The sequence below is a fragment of the Heptranchias perlo genome, chromosome 28 (assembly GCF_035084215.1).
Source record: "Heptranchias perlo isolate sHepPer1 chromosome 28, sHepPer1.hap1, whole genome shotgun sequence".
In the NCBI taxonomy this organism is placed as follows: Eukaryota; Metazoa; Chordata; class Chondrichthyes; order Hexanchiformes; family Hexanchidae; genus Heptranchias; species Heptranchias perlo.
In genome coordinates, this window is record NC_090352.1 from 13,619,044 (window position 1) to 13,638,461 (window position 19,418).

The 19,418-nt window shown below is 46.2% G+C and overlaps 1 protein-coding gene across 13 annotated transcripts in view; it reads right to left on the minus strand.

Annotated features, from left to right (window-relative positions):
- Positions 1–19,418, minus strand: part of LOC137344858 (elastin-like) — a 306,346-nt gene that overhangs the window by 194,236 nt on the left and 92,692 nt on the right. For 11 of the 13 annotated variants that reach the window (XM_068008082.1, XM_068008071.1, XM_068008081.1 and 8 more), the window contains exons 9-11: positions 13,181–13,216; positions 6,306–6,365; positions 4,556–4,591 (exon numbers count right to left, since the gene is read on the minus strand). In XM_068008082.1, coding sequence (XP_067864183.1) covers positions 4,556–4,591; positions 6,306–6,365; positions 13,181–13,216 — 132 coding nt within the window. The remainder of the gene's footprint in view (positions 1–4,555; positions 4,592–6,305; positions 6,366–13,180; positions 13,217–19,418) is intronic. The other 2 variants (XM_068008072.1, XM_068008078.1) reach the window with 2 other exon arrangements.

Genomic DNA, 19,418 nt, shown 5'->3' on the forward strand with positions numbered 1-19,418 from the left:
TTTTAGTTGGTTGGAAAGGACTAACCAAGCTGTTAATGTGCTTGCATGAATGCTGGACCCCTCACTGCACAAGTCAGTGCCAAGAAATTGTCAGCTGGTACTGCTATGCATATCATTGAGGAAAGCTTGTTATTGCATGGCATTGAGACCACAGACAATATTTTTGCAAGTATTCCACCATGCCCATAAGTGTTCCATCACTTAATACACAAGTAGTGCTATATGGCACTAAATTGGCAGGACAAAAGGCAAAAGTGAGCAACAGCAGGGTCCAAACATAGGAACAGGAGAAGGCCACTATGCCCCTCGAGCCTGTTCCACTATTCAGTTTGGACATGGCTGATCTGTACCTCAACTCCATTTACTAGCTTTGGTCCAGATCGTTTGATGCTTGTACCTAACAAAAATATTATTCTCAGTCTTGAAAATTTCAATTGACCTACATTCACAGCCTTTTGGGGGAAGAGTACACCAAATTCCCACTAACCTTTGTGTAAAAGTGCTTCCTGATTTAATTCCTAAATGGACTTGCACTAATTTTAAGATTACATCCTCTTAAAACCTATGAATATGACCTCCTTGATTCTGACTGGTGCCTAACATCAGCTGAAAAATTTGTTGAACATATACAAGACTGTTTCTTGACTCAACAGGTCATTGATGTAACCAGGGTTAATCATATATTAGAAGCCAATTCGGGGCCACTTTATGAAGAATGTCAAGGCCTTAGAGAGAGGGTGCAGAGGAGATTTACTAGTATGGTACCAGGGATGAAAGACTTCAGTTACGTAGAGAGACTAGAGAAACTGAGGTTGTTCTCCTTCCAGCAGAGAAGGTTAAGGGGAGATTTGATAGAGGTGTTCAAAATCAAGAACGGCTTTGATAGAGTAAATTAGGAGAAACTGTTACCAGTAGCAGAAGGGTTGGTATCCAGAGGACACAGATTTAAAGTAACTGGCAAAATAAACAGAGGCGACATGAGAAAAAAAAAACGTTGTATGCAGCGAGTTGTTATGATCTGGAATGTACTGCCTGAAAGGGTGGTGAAGGCAGATTCAATAATAACTTTCAAAAGGGAATTGGATAAATGCTCGACGGGGGAAAATTTGCAGGGCTAGGGGGAAAGAGCAGAGGAGTGGGACTAACTGAATAACTCTTTCAAAGAGCCAGCACAGGCATGATGGACCGAATGGCCTCCTTCCATGCTGTATCATTCTATGATCTAATGTTTAGTAGTGAGCCTGACCTTGTATCAGGCCTGATGTGGGGGAACACCTGAGCAACATTAACAACAACAATATACGGTTTCAATTGGCTGGTAGAACCAAAGGTACTGAAAATCTACAACTTGTACCAGATTTCAAAGGGGCAAACTTCGCTAAAATGGCAGATGATTTGGAACGGGTTATTTGGCTAACCCCACTCGCGGTGATGAGACTGATGTTGAATACAAATGGGAAGTTTTTAAGAACAAAATAAAAAATTTGGAAGACAAATATGTATCCAATGTCAAAAGAAGAGAGTGTGGTAAGAAAAAGCTATGGTGGCTGACTGGTCACGTACAAAGACAAATAAAATGTAAACAAAAATGTTTCTACAAACTAAAGGCATCTAATACTCAATTAAACACAGTTAAGTACAAGGAACAGCTAAAGAAAACAAAGGCTACTATTAGATCAGCTAAAAGTATAATGGAAAAGAGGATTGTAGACAATTGTGGAAGTAATGGGAAAAGCTTTTTCAGTTATGTGAAGAGTCAGAACTATCGACGACTGTATTGAGCCATTGAAGGATGCTTAAGGACAGGTTACAAAGGACTCAAGGGGTATGGTGGAAATATTAAACGAGTACTTTGCATCGATCTTTGCTTTTGAAGATGATGCTCGACTGTTAGAATTTAAAGATGTGCGAATAATAAAATTAGTAATATTAACATGGATGAACATATTGTTTTGGATAGAATTAAGAAACTGAAAATGGATAGAGCAACCGGGCTGGATGATATCCACCTGAGGGACCTCAGGGAGGTGGGGCATATGCTGCATGAGTCCCTTGCCTGTATTTTTAATAGCTCACTGCACTCTGGAACACTTCCTGTAGACTGGAAGGAGGCTAATGTAGTCCCCATCTTTAAAAAAGGAGACAAGAAGGACCTGGGTAACTGTATGCCTATTAGTTTGACATCAGTAACAGGAAAGATGCTTGAGGGGATCGTTAGGGATGCAATATACGATTACTTGGATAGAGGGGGATATATTAGGGACACCAAACATGGCTTCAAAAAAAAGGTCGTGTCTTACAAATTTGATTATATTTTTTGAAGAAATCACCAAAATGGTGGGTGAGGGAAGCCCAGTAGACAATGTCTACTTGGACTTCCAAAAAGCTTTTGACAAGAGGCTTCTCTACAAGATCGAAGCCTCTGGTATTAGTCGCTGGTATACACAGAGCTGGATTGAGAACTGGTTGGAAGGCCGTAGGCAGAAAGTAGTTATAGATAATTTTGGATCTGTTTGGAGTTGTAGATGTAGGTGTTGGGGGCACGATCTGAAAATTTGCAGTTGATATTAAGATCTGTATGAATGTTAGGGCTGTCGACGATGCTCGACTGATTCTAGCGGATCTTGATGTGTTGAGGGATTGGGCTTGTGACTGGCAAATGATGTTTAATTTGGAAAAGTGCACTGTTATGGTGAATGCTGAACATACATACACCCTTCAAGGAAAGGCATTAAAGAAAGGTGGAGAAAGAAAGAGACTTGGGTGTTTTAGTGCATAGATCTCTAAAGGTTCATGAGCAATACTGTGAAATGATAGCTGGACCGAATAGGGTGTTGGGGTGCATTTATAGGACAACTGACTAAGTCAAAGCATACTATTTTGTCCTTGTACAAGAGCTTGATCAGGCCTCAGTTAGAATACAGTGTTCAGTTTTGGTCTCCTCACATGGCGGGTGATATTGAGGCTATGAAAACTGTGCAGAGAAGCTCCACTAGTTTAATTCCCAGTTTAAAGCATCTTAGTTATCAAGATAGGTTAAAAGAGCTGGAACTCTACACTTTAGAGAGGGGTAGACTTAAGGGTGATCTGATTGAGGTTTATAAAATGATAAAGGGAATAGATTGAGTTTGAGTTGAGTTAGGGAGGACAAGGGTCATAATTTTAAGTTGTATAAGGCCAGATCTAGGTTAGATGTCAGGAGGTGGTTCTTTTCGCAGAGAATAGTGGACATCTGAAACAGGCTGCCAGCTCATACGTTGGATGCCGATTTGCTAAATTCCTTCAAGCAAGAGCTGGACCTTATTTCTGGCTGGGGCGGAGATCACCTCTTACAAAAGATAGGTACTGCATTGAATTATCAGGGTGATCTCCCAAACTAGTTTTGATTGGCTGGGGGAGAGGGGGTCAGAGAGAAATTGCCCCGATTTTTTCCCAAAATTGGCCTGCACTTTTATCTGGTTTTTCACCTTTCCCAGGAGATGACATGATTTTGGGTGGGGTGGAGAGTGTATATATTGATACACACAAGGTATCACAATTGTGTGGGACAAGCTGGATGGACCAAAAGGTCTATTCCTGTCCGTCATTGTTCACATGTTCATAATTGTACCCCAGGTTGGAATGGGACAGGTAAGAGGCGTTTTACTTGCACAATCCTGTTCTACCAACTTCCACTGACAGATTACCTAAACCCTCTAGTGCTGGTGTTAACTGATGTGGCAATCTAAGGTAAATGTGCTACTAAGCCATGCCATGACACAAGTGGTACCTAAGGAACCCATTGTGTATGCATGGGAATATGATGTAATGTTTAAATCTAGTAACTTTTAAGTAACAATGTCAGTTGTTACTGGTGGCCACTGTTGGAATGATGAAGAAATATCACAAAAGGGAAAAGACTACAAAACTCAAAAATCTAGTGGAAAGCATCAAAATAGGCCACCAGCTTCAAATACAACTAGAAAACAGTCAAATGGACCTCAATAAATTATGAATGGAAGAATTCATAAGTAGAGCATTGTGGAAAGAGAGAATATTGAGCAATTTGTGACCCTGTTATTGCTTGTGCAGCTATTTGTTCTAGCTCTGATTCCTGTTATTGTACCTTATTAATTCCATCCTTTTCTTATGTAGGTCTCCCATTAAGTACATAGCGACTAGCAATTGAAAATTTCATATTGGTCTAAGTTCAGGATTGTGACTTTCACTGTATTTCCTGGTTTCTCTCTGGACACAGAATTGTGGAATTTCTGGCTCATACTCCAAATTATTTAAGTTCTCAGGCAATGGCTATTGTATCAAAGCTGAACTCAAAGCAACCAAATTGTTGTTAATTACACAGTAAAGTGAAAAGAGCTGGTAGTAATATTTGGACACACCTTGCCATGAGGAAGCCGCTGTAACTGGACTTCAAATTTATTCTTAACTTGAAGAATTTAATTGTTGTTATGTACATTCTACACTTGTCAAGAAGATTTTACCCATTATTATTTTATGCTTACTAATACAATAATATTTCAATGCTTTTACAAACTACAAAAGTAGGAAAATTTACCTCCAAATTTAGCAGCTTTAGCTGCCGCGTATCCACCTGCAATGACAGAGGATTGGCAAGTTATGACAGAGCAAAGACCAGCTTCATACAGAGTAGAACAATGAGTGACATTATGAACATAAACAGCATCACCTCATTCCATTTCTGAAAGATTCAATATTAATGCAAATTGATCAAATCCAACTAAAAGTACAGTAGACTTTAGGATCACAAGAAAACATGGAAGAAAAGGCTATTTGCCCATATAATTTCCATCTCTTGCATACAGCATATGCAATTTACCTGACTGTTGTTTTGTATATTAGATACAGGTTGCATCCAAAAAGAACTGAAGTAGCGAGGGCAAATGTCTCAAAATAGATCCTGATGGCTGCTGGGAGCACAGAGAAACTTGCTGAACAAAGGTTGCTTGAGTATCCATTGGGCTGGGCTATCAACAGATTTCCCCAGCTAAATGGATGTTCCAGCAATGCTGTCAGCCAGTAGTGCTTGATGAGCCTGGATGGAGCACTCTTGCTCCTCCAGGCCACAAGCAGTGCAATAAAGGCACTCACCTCATGGATCCTGCTATTACAGCCCGCTTTCACCTGATGTGAATCAGAAGTGATGGGAAATACGAACAGGTACGGTTAAATTCATTTAAGTTTTACAATACACAAAGAATTAAGTACCTTAAATATTTCAATGAGGTACATTGCCCCTTTAAGTATTGGCCCACCTTTAAGTGGGGGGGGGGGGGCGGGACTTCCTGGTGTCTGCTCTCCACAAGGAGACAAACCTGCCTGAGTTAAACCCAGAAGTAGGCATGTTGGAGTCGAGATGCGGTCCCGCTCTGAAAACGGAGGATTTTTACTCCCCACCCATTCTTGGGGGGTTAAAATTACCCCCTTAGTCTCCCAATGGAGGTGGCCAAACTTAGTTAAAGCTTCCAAGAAAACCACCGGGCTCTGATCTAATTCGACAACCTAAAGAAAGAACTTGCATTTATCACATCCCCCTGATGATCCAAAGTACTTCACAACCAATTAATTACTCTTGTAGCGTAATTACTAAGTGATGTAGTGAAATGGGGGTCAATTTGCACAGAACACAACAATGCACTGAAAATGTCAGCCTAGATCATGTGCTGAAGTACTAGAATAGGGCTTAAACACATAGGTGCTGCTTGCCCGTTTCTCGTCCCACAGACAAAAAGATGGACAGGCAGTTAATTTGTTTCTTGGTCATGATGGCTGAGGGAGGACAACTCCCTGCTCTTCACCTAATATAGTGCTGTGGGATCTTCTGTATCCTTGTGAATCACCAAATCAGAACAGTTTAAAATCTCATCAGAAAGATGGCACTTCTACAACACAACAATGCACTGAAAATGTCAGCCTAGATCATGTGCTGAAGTACTAGAATAGGGCTTAAACACATAGGTGCTGCTTGCCCGTTTCTCGTCTGAAAAACTAGCGACCGGCAAAGGAAAATCAGTTGGGCATCTTGGCCTCCGCTTTGATGCCCAAGGCCTGCTTGATTCAATTTTCAGGCAGGCCTTTACATGAGTTGCTGGGCAAGGTCAACACATAGCATGTCATACACTGGGACTTACCAAAATCAGAAAAGGGTCTTGCAAGAAGCAAAAGGACCCTAATTTAAATAACTTCTTCATTCGCTTTAATTAAGTCTGCTATGCGCACCTGACGCCAATGAAACTGCCCGATTCAATATGGTGGGCGGAGCACTTGCGGCTAAGAGATCACATTACCTGGAATGCCTCCTGGAACACCTCCAGGTACACTCCATGGAAGTCCTCCTGGTACACCCCCTGGAATGCCAGCACAGGAAAGTTACAATCATCAATGTGTCAAATAAAACTAACAGAACATACTATCGGTACTAAACACATTGCAGTATTATTAAGACTACCTGCCACAATGCTTGAATTGCTGGTTTCAATTCTGCAAGGACAGATTGTGGAATGTGATCCAAAGTTCAAATGGGTTTTGTTCCTTGACTGAATTAGCATAAATGATCTTTGATGAGGAAGAAATAGTTTATTCTATTGTTTAGATTTCGGATGTGGCACAATCAAGTGAGTTGATTGTATCAGTGAGTATATGCAACATTGTTTATGGACTCATCGGTCCCTCTTGTCAATTATAATTTTACACTATTAAAATGTCTCACCATGTGCCCATTTTCTGTCATCCAACTGGCCCTGCTAACCAAAATATTGTTAATGCATTATTGGTCATGTGGTTTGCAAGCACCAGCTATAAGTATTTTGCTTCCTATCTAAATCCAGGCATCCTAGATGCTCCAATCCCTATCCAAGTCCAGGCCTGCTCAAGTCCTCAGCTTGCTGCTGTGTGCTCTATTCCCCAACTGAGTCCAGGTGCACCTCAAAGCCTGCCCAGGTATCCATCTCAACCATGTAAATGGCTCCGTCCCCATGATTTTTGCTTTTAGTTTTCTTGGTTTTTTTCCTCATTAGAAAAAGGTATTTTATTTTTCTTTGCTTTTTTTGTGTGAAGGGACCGGGATGAAAATATAATTATTATTGGTTACCCACTTATTGCTCAGTTAACTAAATTGTTAAATAATTTAATAAATAATAGTAATTAACAATACATTCATAAGTTGCTAGGCCCAGGGCTACGGCTGGAGGTAGTAAGGGACCTTGCTATTACTTGTGCCATTGTTCACAGACAACATTAATTCAGATTAATTACGTTGGGGGTAAAAACATTTGGAGAGGCACACCTGAGAAGCACTCTCACTGGTAGCCACACCAGGGGCAGGTGAGGAAAATTGTTCAAGAGGCAGACCCCTAGTGAAGCTGGATACAAACCTGCTGTACTACCTTAACCCTCAGGACTTCTCTGCAGTGCAGGAAGAATTTTAATGACCGCACAAGAGCAGCCAAAGTTAGCCACTTGCTCTTTATAATCCTTAAATGTGTCTTTTCTTCATTCATTACTCTCACTTGAACCAGGGCTGAACTCTAGACAATCTTCCTCCCACGCTGTAGCACTTACTGCATACTGTTCAACCTTCCCTCTTGCAGTGCCATGCATGAGCATACCTTCCCAACTAGCAATATTTATTCTCTGTCCCTGTTAGCAGCTGCTGGTAATAATAAAAAGCACTGCCCGACTTTCAATATCAAACTTATGTCCTTTTCTCTTTTATACTCCATCATTATACTCTACAACAGAAGGTGGCCCATAACATCTGCAAATCTCAGACTGGAGGTGATGGATGCCTGACTTAAGGGGCCCGATTTTACCAGAGGTGCGGGTTCTCGGCGGGTAGGCCAGCGGGCGAGTTGAAAACGCGCCCGGTGAAATTAGTGGGTTGCCCGCGCGATCGTAGCAGGCAACACACTAAATGGATCCACTTACCTGCTCCTCCGGGTTCCCCGATGCTGATCTGCGCGTTGGGCGGGCTGCGCATGCGCAGTAAGATCTGTCAGCTGGAGGCGCTCTATTTAAAGGGGCAGTCCTCCACTGACAGATGCTGCCACAAACAGCAAAAATTACATCATGGAGCAGCCCAGGGGGAAGGCTGCTCCCAGTTTAATGAGGCCTCACCCCAGGTATCATTAGATGGGGTGAGGAGGAGGGGGAGGACAGAGATCTTCCCCCCGGCGGGCGGGAGGAAGCGGCCCACCTCTGCCACCAAGAAGGCCTGGCTCGAGGTGGCAGAGGGGGTCACCTGCGCCACCAACATATCGCCCACCTGCATACAGTGCAAGAGGCGCTCCAATGACCTCAGTAGGTAGGCAACAGTGAGAACACGTAGTCTTTCCCCTACACTCCGCCTGCCACAACACTGCCCCCACCCCACATCTCCTTCGGCACTGCCAACACTACTCTGTCACATGACCCCTCATACCCACTCAAACCTCATCCTCAACTTACCTGCACCTACTCACCTCGCGAGTACTCACCCCGCCACTACCACGCAACCCAATCCTCATACAATCTCATGGCTCTATCCCATACTCACCCTCTCTTGCATCTCTCTCACGGCCAGCCTCACTCAACCTGCCACCACCTGTGCTGCAGCCACAGGGCATGCATCACATATGTGCAGTAGGCAGCGTAAGGCAAAAGTGTCGTGAGCATGAAGGGGATGCACAAGGGTGTTTGACGGATTGTCATGGTTCTTACTTCTATTGAATTAAAGAACAACTCACATCACACATTATATTGGCACCACTACTGCCATGTCTTCGCGAATCCTGTCCGGTTTGTGCAATAATGCCCGCTCCTGGGTATCCCTATGAGGACCCACCACTGATGCCACCCAGTGTGTCACTGCAGAGTGGGTGTAGGTGTATTTGCAGGGTTCTTCTGCGCAGACGACTGAGAGACATCGGGGATGTCCCCGGTTGCAGCCTGGAAGGCTGTGGAGCAGAAGTTCGGGAGGGCAGTGGTGACTTTGACAGCGACAGGTAGGAAGATGGTGCACGGGCCAGCCAAGAGCAGCTCGGCATGAAAGAGGCTGCAGATGTCCACGGCTACATGTCGAGTGACTCTGAGCCTCCGTGTGCACTGCTGCTCAGAGAGGTCCAGGAGGCTGAGCCTCGGTCTGTGGAACGTGTGGCGAGGGTAGTGCCCTCTGCGACGCATCTCTCTCTGCGGTAGCCCTCCCTCCTGCTGTACAGGTGGATGTGTCACAGCACTCTGTTGTGGAGCTCCACGTGTCAGAGGTGGACGGCGTGGATGGCGAGGCTGGTGAGGCTGGTGATGCCGTTCGCCCTCCGAGGAGGTCATGACTGCAGCTACGGCGGCCCCCATCCGCAAGATGTACATCTGAGGGGGTCCGCAAGGTAGGTACATGTCTCCGGACCCCGGGGTAAGTGTGCAGGTTGGTGACTTCGACCATCAGGAGGAGGGTGGTGGAGGCCAAACTTTGTCCCAAGTGACAGAGCGGCCTCCTGCAATGGCTGAGGGTCTCCCCCCCGCCCCCCCACACCTGTCAAATGGACCTTTGCAGCTGCCACAGGCTGACGGCTGCAACACATCCATTTCAACTGGGACTGTTTCCCCCAACCCACAAAATCACACACAGTCCCTTAATCAGGTCAGTTAATGACCTGAACAACCAAAGTAAATACACTCAAGTGGCATCCCGCTGGCTTTAATTGCCTGCGGGATTCCCACCAGCGGGGGCTGCGCACGCACCCCCGCACGTCAGCGCGGAACCCGGACGTGGGCGGGATCGAGGCGCTATCCGGTCCCGCTCCGGGATTTCGGGATTTTCGGGGCCCCCCCGCTGAGAACGCACCCGGTAGCGGGTGCTAAAATCGGGCCCAAGGCCTCAGATGTCACAACGAGGAAGCACTCAAGATTCTGGAGAGGCAGACAACTGAGTCAGTCAGACATAGAGAAATTGGATGACCGTCAGAAAGGAGCTTGCCAGAATCATGGCTTGAGAACACAGGCATACTCAGACAATTTAATCTCTCTCCACAGATGCTGCTTGAGCAGCTGAGTATTTCCAACATTTTCTGTTTTTATTCCTTCAAATGCTACTAAGAAAATATCCAATAACCCATCTAATATCCTAACTTTATTCGCTCTAGTTATTGAACAGCAAGATGCCTCGGAGAAAGAGGAAGAAAGTGGGCAAGACCCATTCATCTCTGCCATCCTCACCCACGCCTTCATTCATTCTCTCTCTCACACACCAGCCCAGAGAAATCCACCCAGGAGAAGTATATAGTTCCAATGAGGTTTTGTCGCTGGGTAATACACAGAGCACAAGGGTGACAGAGCGTTCAAAAGTGAAAATGGAGTCTGACAGAGGGGAGCAGAGGCTCTGCAGGTTATTCCCTGACTCTGCAGCCTGTAGATTCAGATCTCAGGGCTTCTACTTTAAAATGAGCATCACACCCACGTTGAGACAGTAAGGACTCTGAGATCTGAGGCAAATCGCAAGGGCCTCAGTGGAGTCCAGTGCCATCCTCTGTGCCAATATCCAAGAAGGTTTCAATATAATACCAGGAGTGCATGTGTTATACAGGCATGAGTCAGGTCAACTCCACTAATGGTGGAAATTATGGTATTTCTGAAAGATGATGTCATAACATCATTGTCCTAACATTTCCATATATTTGCCTATCAGGGGTCAGGCACTTCTCATGCACAACCCCACTTATGCTGAAATTTTCTACCTAAAATTTGGCACCCTCTGTGGGGATTCTGCCAGTTTCATGCAAATTTAATTACCTAATTCCTGGGCTCTTAGTATATATATGAAGAATGAAGAAAAGTCTGAAAACAGGGCTACAAAAATGTATTGGGGGTGGGAGGTGAGGTGTGACATTACGGCCTCGATATTAACCTCCTCTCGACGGGTGGAAGAGGGTCGGGGGGAGGGGTTAAAAATGAAAAAGCAGGGAATGCATCCCCAACCACCGGGGTACGCGTCTGCCGCCGTTTTCATAGCGGCGGGTTTTGTGGCGAGCAAGTGCCCCATCTCATCAACATATTTAAATCAGGCTCCCACAGTGCAATTGGGAGACTGATTTAAATTTAACAGTTGCCAGCAGTAAAAGGGAGGCAGGAGCTGGCGACTTAAGGCGGCAAATGATTTTTACAGCACTCTGTGCCCGACCCCTCAAGGAAGCCTTTGGCCTCCCCTCTGCTGATCATGGCCTCTCTCCCCCCGCCGCGATCGTAGACCTCCCCCCTACACAAACACCGATGTCCTCTCCCTGCCGCAATCGCGGTCGACCTCTCCCGTCCCCTCCCCCCCCCCCAAGCACCGATGTCTGGCCGTCCAGCCTTCCGTCCCCGCCCGATTGCCAGGGACCGTCCCCAAGGGTCACCAGCTTCAGCCTCTTGCTGCTGGTCTTCCCACCTGGCGCCGGCCAACCTGTCAATTTGCTGGCTGCCGGGCGAGACACAGAAGAAAAAAATTATAATGAGGTCCTGCCTTTAAATTCGGCAGGACCTCAGTGTCCCTGGCCTCGATGTGTTCCCCGGCTGTTTTCACCCTCGGCCGCACCCTCCCCGTAAATATCGGGAGCTATATGTTAAAGGCTGAATTTATCATGCCAGATACCAGAACTATGTTTAGTGAATCAACTATTTTTTACATATTCCATTCAAAGAAGTTCTTATGAAGAGTAGCTGACCAACTCCAGACTTTCTCTTTATACACTTAGTATTTTTTGATTTTTTTCCCTTCCTATTATTACTTTATTGTAAATACACTAACTGCACTAATCTGTAAACTCTGGTCTGTGTGCGATAAACTGCCATTCTCTGGACGGAACAGAAGGGAAGAGTGCAAAATGAAACCTGTAAAAGTTAATGTTGGGCGATTCGGAGAAGACACTTCAAACTCCTGGCAATGAAGCTCTTGAATGTACTGAGAGAGATATTGTACAATCAGGTTTCGTTCAGTCAAGGAGCCATGGTCAGACTAGGACTACGCATCACTTGAAGGAGCCGGAATGAGGCTTAGGGTAACCTGTTCAGTTTCTACCATGGGAAAGGGCATGGAGGTTCCTAGAAAGGCACCGAAATGAGTGATGTTTGCTTCGGTCTAATGATCTGAAAACTAAATCAGTCCTGGGCATCTGTTACTCAGTTAGCAGTACACAAGATATACCTGCCTCTTCCCTGGGTGTGCATTAATAACAGTAACCACAGGCAATGGAAAGGTGGATTCTGAGATATCTGGGGGAAGAGGGTGGTATAGAAAGGAGAAGACATGATGATCCTATTCTCTCGGCCACTGAGACCCATTCTTTGAGAGGGGAGCAGATGAAAAGGTCTCAGCACTGATCAGTATTAGCAGGACCATGAGTCTTTATGGACTAAGGGAGATTAATATTCTCAGCAAGAAACTGGCCCCTGCAGAAATACCAATGAATTTTAGTGGGAAAACACTAACTAAACTGCTTGCATGAATGCTAGACCTCCAATGGCGCCAGTCAGTGCCAAGCAATTGTCAGCTGGTACTGCTATGCACCTCTTTGAGGAAAGCTTTGTATTGGGTGTCATTGAGATCATAGACAGTACCATTGCAAGGATTCCACCATGCCCATAAGTGCTCCATCATAGCTAATACACAAGTAGTGCTACATGGCATTAAATTGGCATGACAAAAGGCACCAGTGAGTAACAGCAGCGTCTAAACATAGGAACAGGAGAAGGACACGCTGCCCCTCGACCATGTTCCACTATTCAACTTGGTCATGGCTGATCTGTACCTCAACTCAATTTTCTAGCTTTGATCCAAATCATTTGATGCACTCTGCTAACAAAAATCTATTCATCTCAGTCTTGAAAATGTCAATTGACTGAGCTTCCACAGCCTTTTGGAGGGGGGGGGGGGAAAGAGTACCAAATTTCCACACCCTTTGTGTGAAAAAGTGCTTCCTGATTTAATTGCTAAATGTTAATTACACAGTAAAGTGAGAAGAGCTGATAGTAATAATTGGGCAAATTTTCCTGCCATGAAGAAACCATTGCCACTGGGCTTGAAGTTTATTATTCACTCGATGATCAATGTAATTGTTATATTCAATATATACTTGTCAAGAATATTTTTCCCATTATACTCTATACTTACTAATAATTTGATACTTCTACAAACTACAAAGGTAGGAAGATTTACCTCCATATTTAGCAGCCTTCGCTGCCCCGTATCCACCTGCAATGACAGAGGATTGACAAGCTATGACAGAGCAGAGACCAGCTTCATACAGAATAGAACAATGAGTGACATTATAAAGATCAAAAGGACCACCTCATTCCAGATAAACCCCATTTATGATATATTCAATATGAATGCAAATTGTTCAAATCCAAATAACAAAGGGTAGTAATCTTTAAGATCACAAGAAAAGGCTATATGCCCATTAATTTCCATCTCTTACAAAGAGCATGTGCAATTTACCTTACCATGGACTCACAGCAAAACATGACTATTCTTTTGTATACTAGATGGCATTACAACAGGGTTGCATCCAAAAAGATCTGAAGTAGCGAGGGCAAATGTCTCAAATTATAATCTGTATCAGTATCCATTGGGCTGGGCTACCAACAGATTTCCCCAGCTCAATGGATGCTACAGCAATCTTTGCTCAGCAAGTGATGATTTATTCTGTACCTGAATATTTGCATACATGGACCAGTGTTCTTTGAGAGTAATGTTTGAAGCTTCATCACTCATTCTGTGGAAACCTTTGGTACTGATACAAAATGTTGACAGGCAGCTGCTACAGCTGTTGCGTTTCTAGCAACTCCAATGGTGCTGATCCCATCAAAATCTCACTGAGGAGTGACTCCCACATCAAAGTTCACATTTAGGGCACGATTTTAATAAGACGGCGGGATGGCAGCAGGGGCGGGGGGTGTCAATGGGTGCACAGCAAACCTGAAAAATGAATCCTTACTGTTCCCCGCACTATCACAACTTAATTGATGGCCGTTAACATGACTTCCTGGTTTGGCATCCGAAAGCTGCACAGCGGGCGGACTGCGCACCCACATGACCTGTCAGCTGGAGTGCCAGTATTTAAAGGGCCATTGCATCAACGGCTTTTGCTGGACAAAGGAGCAAGCAGGCATAATGGAGCAGCCATGGGCAAGCCAGCTCACGATTTAGTGATGCCTCACTTGAGGTGCAACCGGCCAGGGTGAGGAGGAGGAAGGAAATATTCTACCCGGCGGACCAGGAGGAAGCGTCCTGCCTCTGCCACCAAGGCCTGGTTCGAGGTGGCAGAGGAGGTCACCAGCAGGAGCAACATATCCCGCATTTGGGTCCAGTGCAGCAAGCACTTCAATGACCTAACTAGGTCAGCAAAAGTGAGTACACTTACTGATTCTCCTGCATCCCTTGGTGCACATCAACCCCCGCACATTCTGCACTGCCAAGCCAAGTCCATCACATCACTCCTCACACCCACTTAACGCTCATCATCAACTTACCTTCACTTTCTCACCTCCCCATTTGTGACCCCACCACTACCATACACCCCAATCCTGATCAAATGTGATGTCTCTGCCTGATACTAACCCTCTGATGCATCTCTTTCATGGTCAGCCTCACCCAAAGCAATGCATTCATCGGCTGACCACTTCACCCTCACTCACTCACACGTCTGTACTTTCTTCCCTTGGAGGAGAAGAGAGTGCAAAATGCACGGCAGATGGCAGGGACTGGAGGGGGGGCCATAACAAATAGTGGTCCTCACAGAGGCTGAGGAGGAGGCCCTGCAGGTCAGCCGCACCATCGAGTGCCTGCCCATCGGGGATGCCGAGACTGGCACCCCACAAACGTCTGGTGACACAACTTTAACATTCATTGCACATAACATGAATTGATGTGAATGATTGGCATGTTGAACACCTCAGTATGCTCATTGCAACATTACACATCTGTGATGGTGCTTAACATTGCCTTCTGTTCTCTTACAGGCCCTTCAGCGACCGAAGTGACAGGAGAGGGCGATTCCTCAGAGGAGCTCCCGGCCTCTGAGGACTCACCGTCACATCTTAGTGAGCCATTCACCAGCGCAGATACTCACACCTCGGTGGGTCCTAGTAGTCAGTTAGTGGGTTGGCACCTGGTGAGTCACCACACACAAGTGAGCACGAGCAGACTCTGGTTGCAGGGGCAGCTGTAGAGCGCCGCGTCGGTGGGTGCACTCCTCTCCAGGCACTGCTCAGCTGGACAGATGCTGAACCACGGGGGCCATCTTTCAAAAGGAGAATACTCGAGGGACAGCAGCACATTTGTGAGGTACTGGAACAGGTGCCACGCACACGCTCTATAATAGTGGAGAGGATGGAGGAGTCCACCTTCTGCATTAGTGGACTGGTGGCACAGGTGAGTGTGGGAATGTCTGCGATGGAGAGAAGGCTAGCCTCCATTGAGCTTCAAGCATGGCTCATGAATGAATCCATTCAGGCCCTGACAACGGCCGTGGAGACTCATGGTGAACAACATTCTGCCACTTTAATCAGGCAGGCAGAAACTTTACAAGTGGGCTTACAAGGCATCACAAATGTCCTCCAAACTGTTGTCCAGCAGGGCGGTAGGAGTGATGTGGCCCTCGCCCAGGAGAGGGATGATGGCAAAAGGGGGCATGGAACTGGGGACGCCACTCAAAGCGCTCCCATGTCTCACTTGTTGCCTCCCCCTCAACCAGTACCCACAACGCTGCCTCCTCTCCAGGTGACCGAGTCTGCCCCTGCACAGGTGTAGGTGGAGCAGTCTTTGGCAGGGTCCTCAAGGGGTCCAAAACCCAGAGGGCGTAGGTCAAAAACATCTCAACAGTCAGGGCATGAACATGAGCAACCTGCCACTACCTCTGCTATAGCCACAGGGGATGCAGCACGTAGAAGTAGTAGGAAGCGATAGGCTAAGGTTTGGTGATCACAAAGGGTATGCACAAGGATGTCTGACAGACTGTCATGTTTTTCATTTATATTTGGTTTGTGTTAAATTCACATTAAATGTTATCAGTCTCAGCACTACTGCCATGTCTTGCCCATTCTTGACTGCCTTTTGTGATAGTGCCCTTTCATGTGCTTCATCATGAACAGCGAGACTTGATGCCAACCAATGGGTGTGTTTACGGTGGGTGTATGTGTAGTTGCAGGACTGTTTTGTGCAGGGCAGGGGGTGGTGGTGGGGAGAGAGAGTGCTGTTGACACTGCTCTTTCCAGGTGGTCTGAGGGCTGGACTATCCTCACTTTGCTGATGTTCTTATGAGAATCGTTCCAATATTAGTGATTCCCTGGCCTCATGAGCAGCCAGGTGAGCCGCTGCTCTGCCGATGGATTCCTCCTCCTCAATGTTCATGGCAGATGTGGATGCTGGAGGATGGCATGGGGCCTCATCAACTGGTAACCCTCTTCGTGCGCCATGTTGTGCAGGACACAACAGATGACTATAATTCTACCCACTCTCGCTGGTACTTATTGAAGCGCACCCCCAGACCAATCCAGGGACCAAAATTGCATCTTCAGCAGTCCTATCGCATGTTCAATGACAGTCACATTACCACCAGGTCTGTCGTTGTATCGACACTGTGCCTCGCTGATGGGGTTTCTCACATGTGTTATGAGTCACGTGTGCAGGGGGTATCCCTGGTCTCGGAGGAGCCAGCCCTTAAGGCCGTTTGGTGCGTGGAAGAAGGCCGGGATGTTGGACTCCCGCAGAATGAATGATTCATGGCAGCTGTCAGGGAATCCGGCACACACGTGAAGAAATCTTTTCCGGTGGTCACAAACGAGCTGCGTGTTGATGGATTGATATCTTTCTGTTGATGAACAGACCAGGCTTGTGTGGAGCTGCTCGGATTGCTACATGTGTGCAATCAATTGTACCCTGTACCCGTGGGAAGCCAGCCACAGAGTGGAAACCTGCTGCCCTCTCCATCTGGCTGTGATCCTCCATGGGGAAGGTGACATCTTGCAATGCCCTGTGAAACAAACCATCGGTGACCTGTCTCATGCACTTGTGGGCAGACGACTGAGAGACCCCAGCGATGTCACCAGTTGTGCCCTGTAAGGATCCGGAGGCGAAGAGTTGAGGGCAGTGCTCACTTTAACTGCCACGGGCAGTGTGATGCCACCAGGCCCAGCCCGGAGCAGCTCTGCATTAAGGAGCGCGCAGATATCTGCGACCACCTGGCAACTCACTGAGCCTTTGTAGGCACTGCTCCTGAGAGAGGTCTAGAAAGCTCAGCCTCGGTCTGTAGACCCTCTCACGAGGTTAGTGTGTCCTGCAACGTTGGTCCTTCTGTTGTTGCCCTCTCTGCTCTTCTGCAGGTCCCTGTGGTGCACCTCTGTGTTGTGGAGCTGCAAGTGGCAGGAGTTAATGCCGTACCTGCCGCAGATGGTGATGTTGCTCCTCCTCCAATGTACTGGTGAATGTAGCCATCGCGCCCCCCCCCCCCCATCCTGATGTTGTCAGTTTGAGGGGGTCTAAAAAGTAGGTAAATAGGTAAACAGAACAATTCTCAGTGTGAACCAAGAATTTTCAGTGTAAACACAAAGAACTCCTAGCCAAAAGTTTGTCAGAGGGAACTGAGTGCCCTGCTGCAATAACTCACCTTTTATCCCCATTTGTCAAACAGGGATTTAAATGGCCAAAAGACTGCCGGCTGCAACCCACCTAGCTTCCCATGGCATGCTTCACACAGCATGGGAAACATGTTGAGGCAGCGTTGAAACAGTTTCCCTGCATGAACAAGAAGATTAATCACCATTTCAAGTACTTTAAACACCTTAATTTCTACTTTAAATATTGTCCCGCTGGCTTGGATGGGTCTGGATCGTGCACGTTTTTTGGCAGGTTGGAGCCAGGATTACTTTCCACCCCAGAAATCCCCAATTTTGTTTGTCCCCCACCCAACGCACCCGGACTTTGAAGTTAAAATTGTGCCCATAGTCTCTCAATGGAGGTGGCCAACCATGATTAAAGTTTCCGAGAAAAATCATGTTACTTCCCGATTCCTCTCAGGTAACCAGGGAAAACGCCAAGATTTTGATCTAATATGATAACCTAAAGAATGAACTTCCGTTTACCAGATCCTCCAGATAATCCAAAGCACTCCACAACCAATGAATTACTCTTGAAGTGAAGTTACAGTGTGAGGCAAGGGTATTAAGGGTTACGGAATCAAGGTGGGTAGATGGAGATAAGTTACAGATCAGCCATGATCTAACTGAATGGCGGAACAGGCTTAAGGGGCTAAATGGCCTGCTTCTGTTCCTATGATCCTATGTAGTCAAATGGGAAATCAATTTGCACACAGCAAGGACCCACAAACAAAAAGATGGATAACCAGTTAATTTGTTTTTTTGGTCGTGCTGGCTAAAGGAGGACAACTCCCTGCTCTTCATTAAAAAGTACTGTGGGCTCTTTTGTATCCTTCTGAACCACCAGATCAGGACAGGTTAAAATCTCATCAGAAAGATGGCACTTCCAACAACACAGCAATGCACTAAACTGCAGTCTAGATCTTGTGCTCAAGTCTAGGATTGGGGCTTAAACATATAGGGAGGGATTTTCATCTGCAGCTTGCCTGTTTTTCATCTGAAAAACTAATGACAAGCAGAGGAAAATCAGGTGGGCACCTTTGATGCTCAAGGCTGGCCGGATTCAATTTTCCAGGAACACTCCTGCCCAAAACTGAATGGGGTTGGTTAAATATGCAGATCAGAGTCCTACACCTGTTGTAGGACCCCAATTGCCATTTTCATGTATAAACGTGTGGAAACTAGCGCCAGTTGTACCAGGCGTTCAGCAGCCTAACCAGCTGAAAGGAATTGCTAGAAGCCGGTCCAAAAACAGCCTGGGAATTTTTTTTGCATCAATTTTTGTGGGGTTCAGAGGAGCAGGAGTGCTCCACCAGGACCCTACAAAAGTACAGTGGCCTGCTGCTGACCCATCCTTGACCACATCCCCCCCCGCCGGATCAGCTCCCTTCCCCACCTCCCCCAACAGGCCTCACCTGCTGGCAAGCTCCATGCAGAAATCGGCCAATTTTCAGTCTTCCACAACCGGGGAGCTGCAGAGAGCCAGTTGGTGCCTGCAGCTCAACGATTAAATTTAAATGAGGCCCAAACCTGAAAATGGTTCTGGCCTCCCGATGGTGGTTTTGGGTTTGTGCCGCAAATTCACCGCTGACTTCACGCCCATTTTGGGCCGAAGTTAAAAATGATCCCCATAATCTTCTGACTGAGAGGAGATAGTACTGCCAACTGAGCCAAGCTGACAGTAGTTTTTAAACTTTTACCAGTTGTATTCCAGACAAGATATCCAGCTGGAGTACTGTGTGCAGTTTTGATCATCGAATCATAGGAAGGTTTTATAGCTCCAGAATATTTCCTCCATA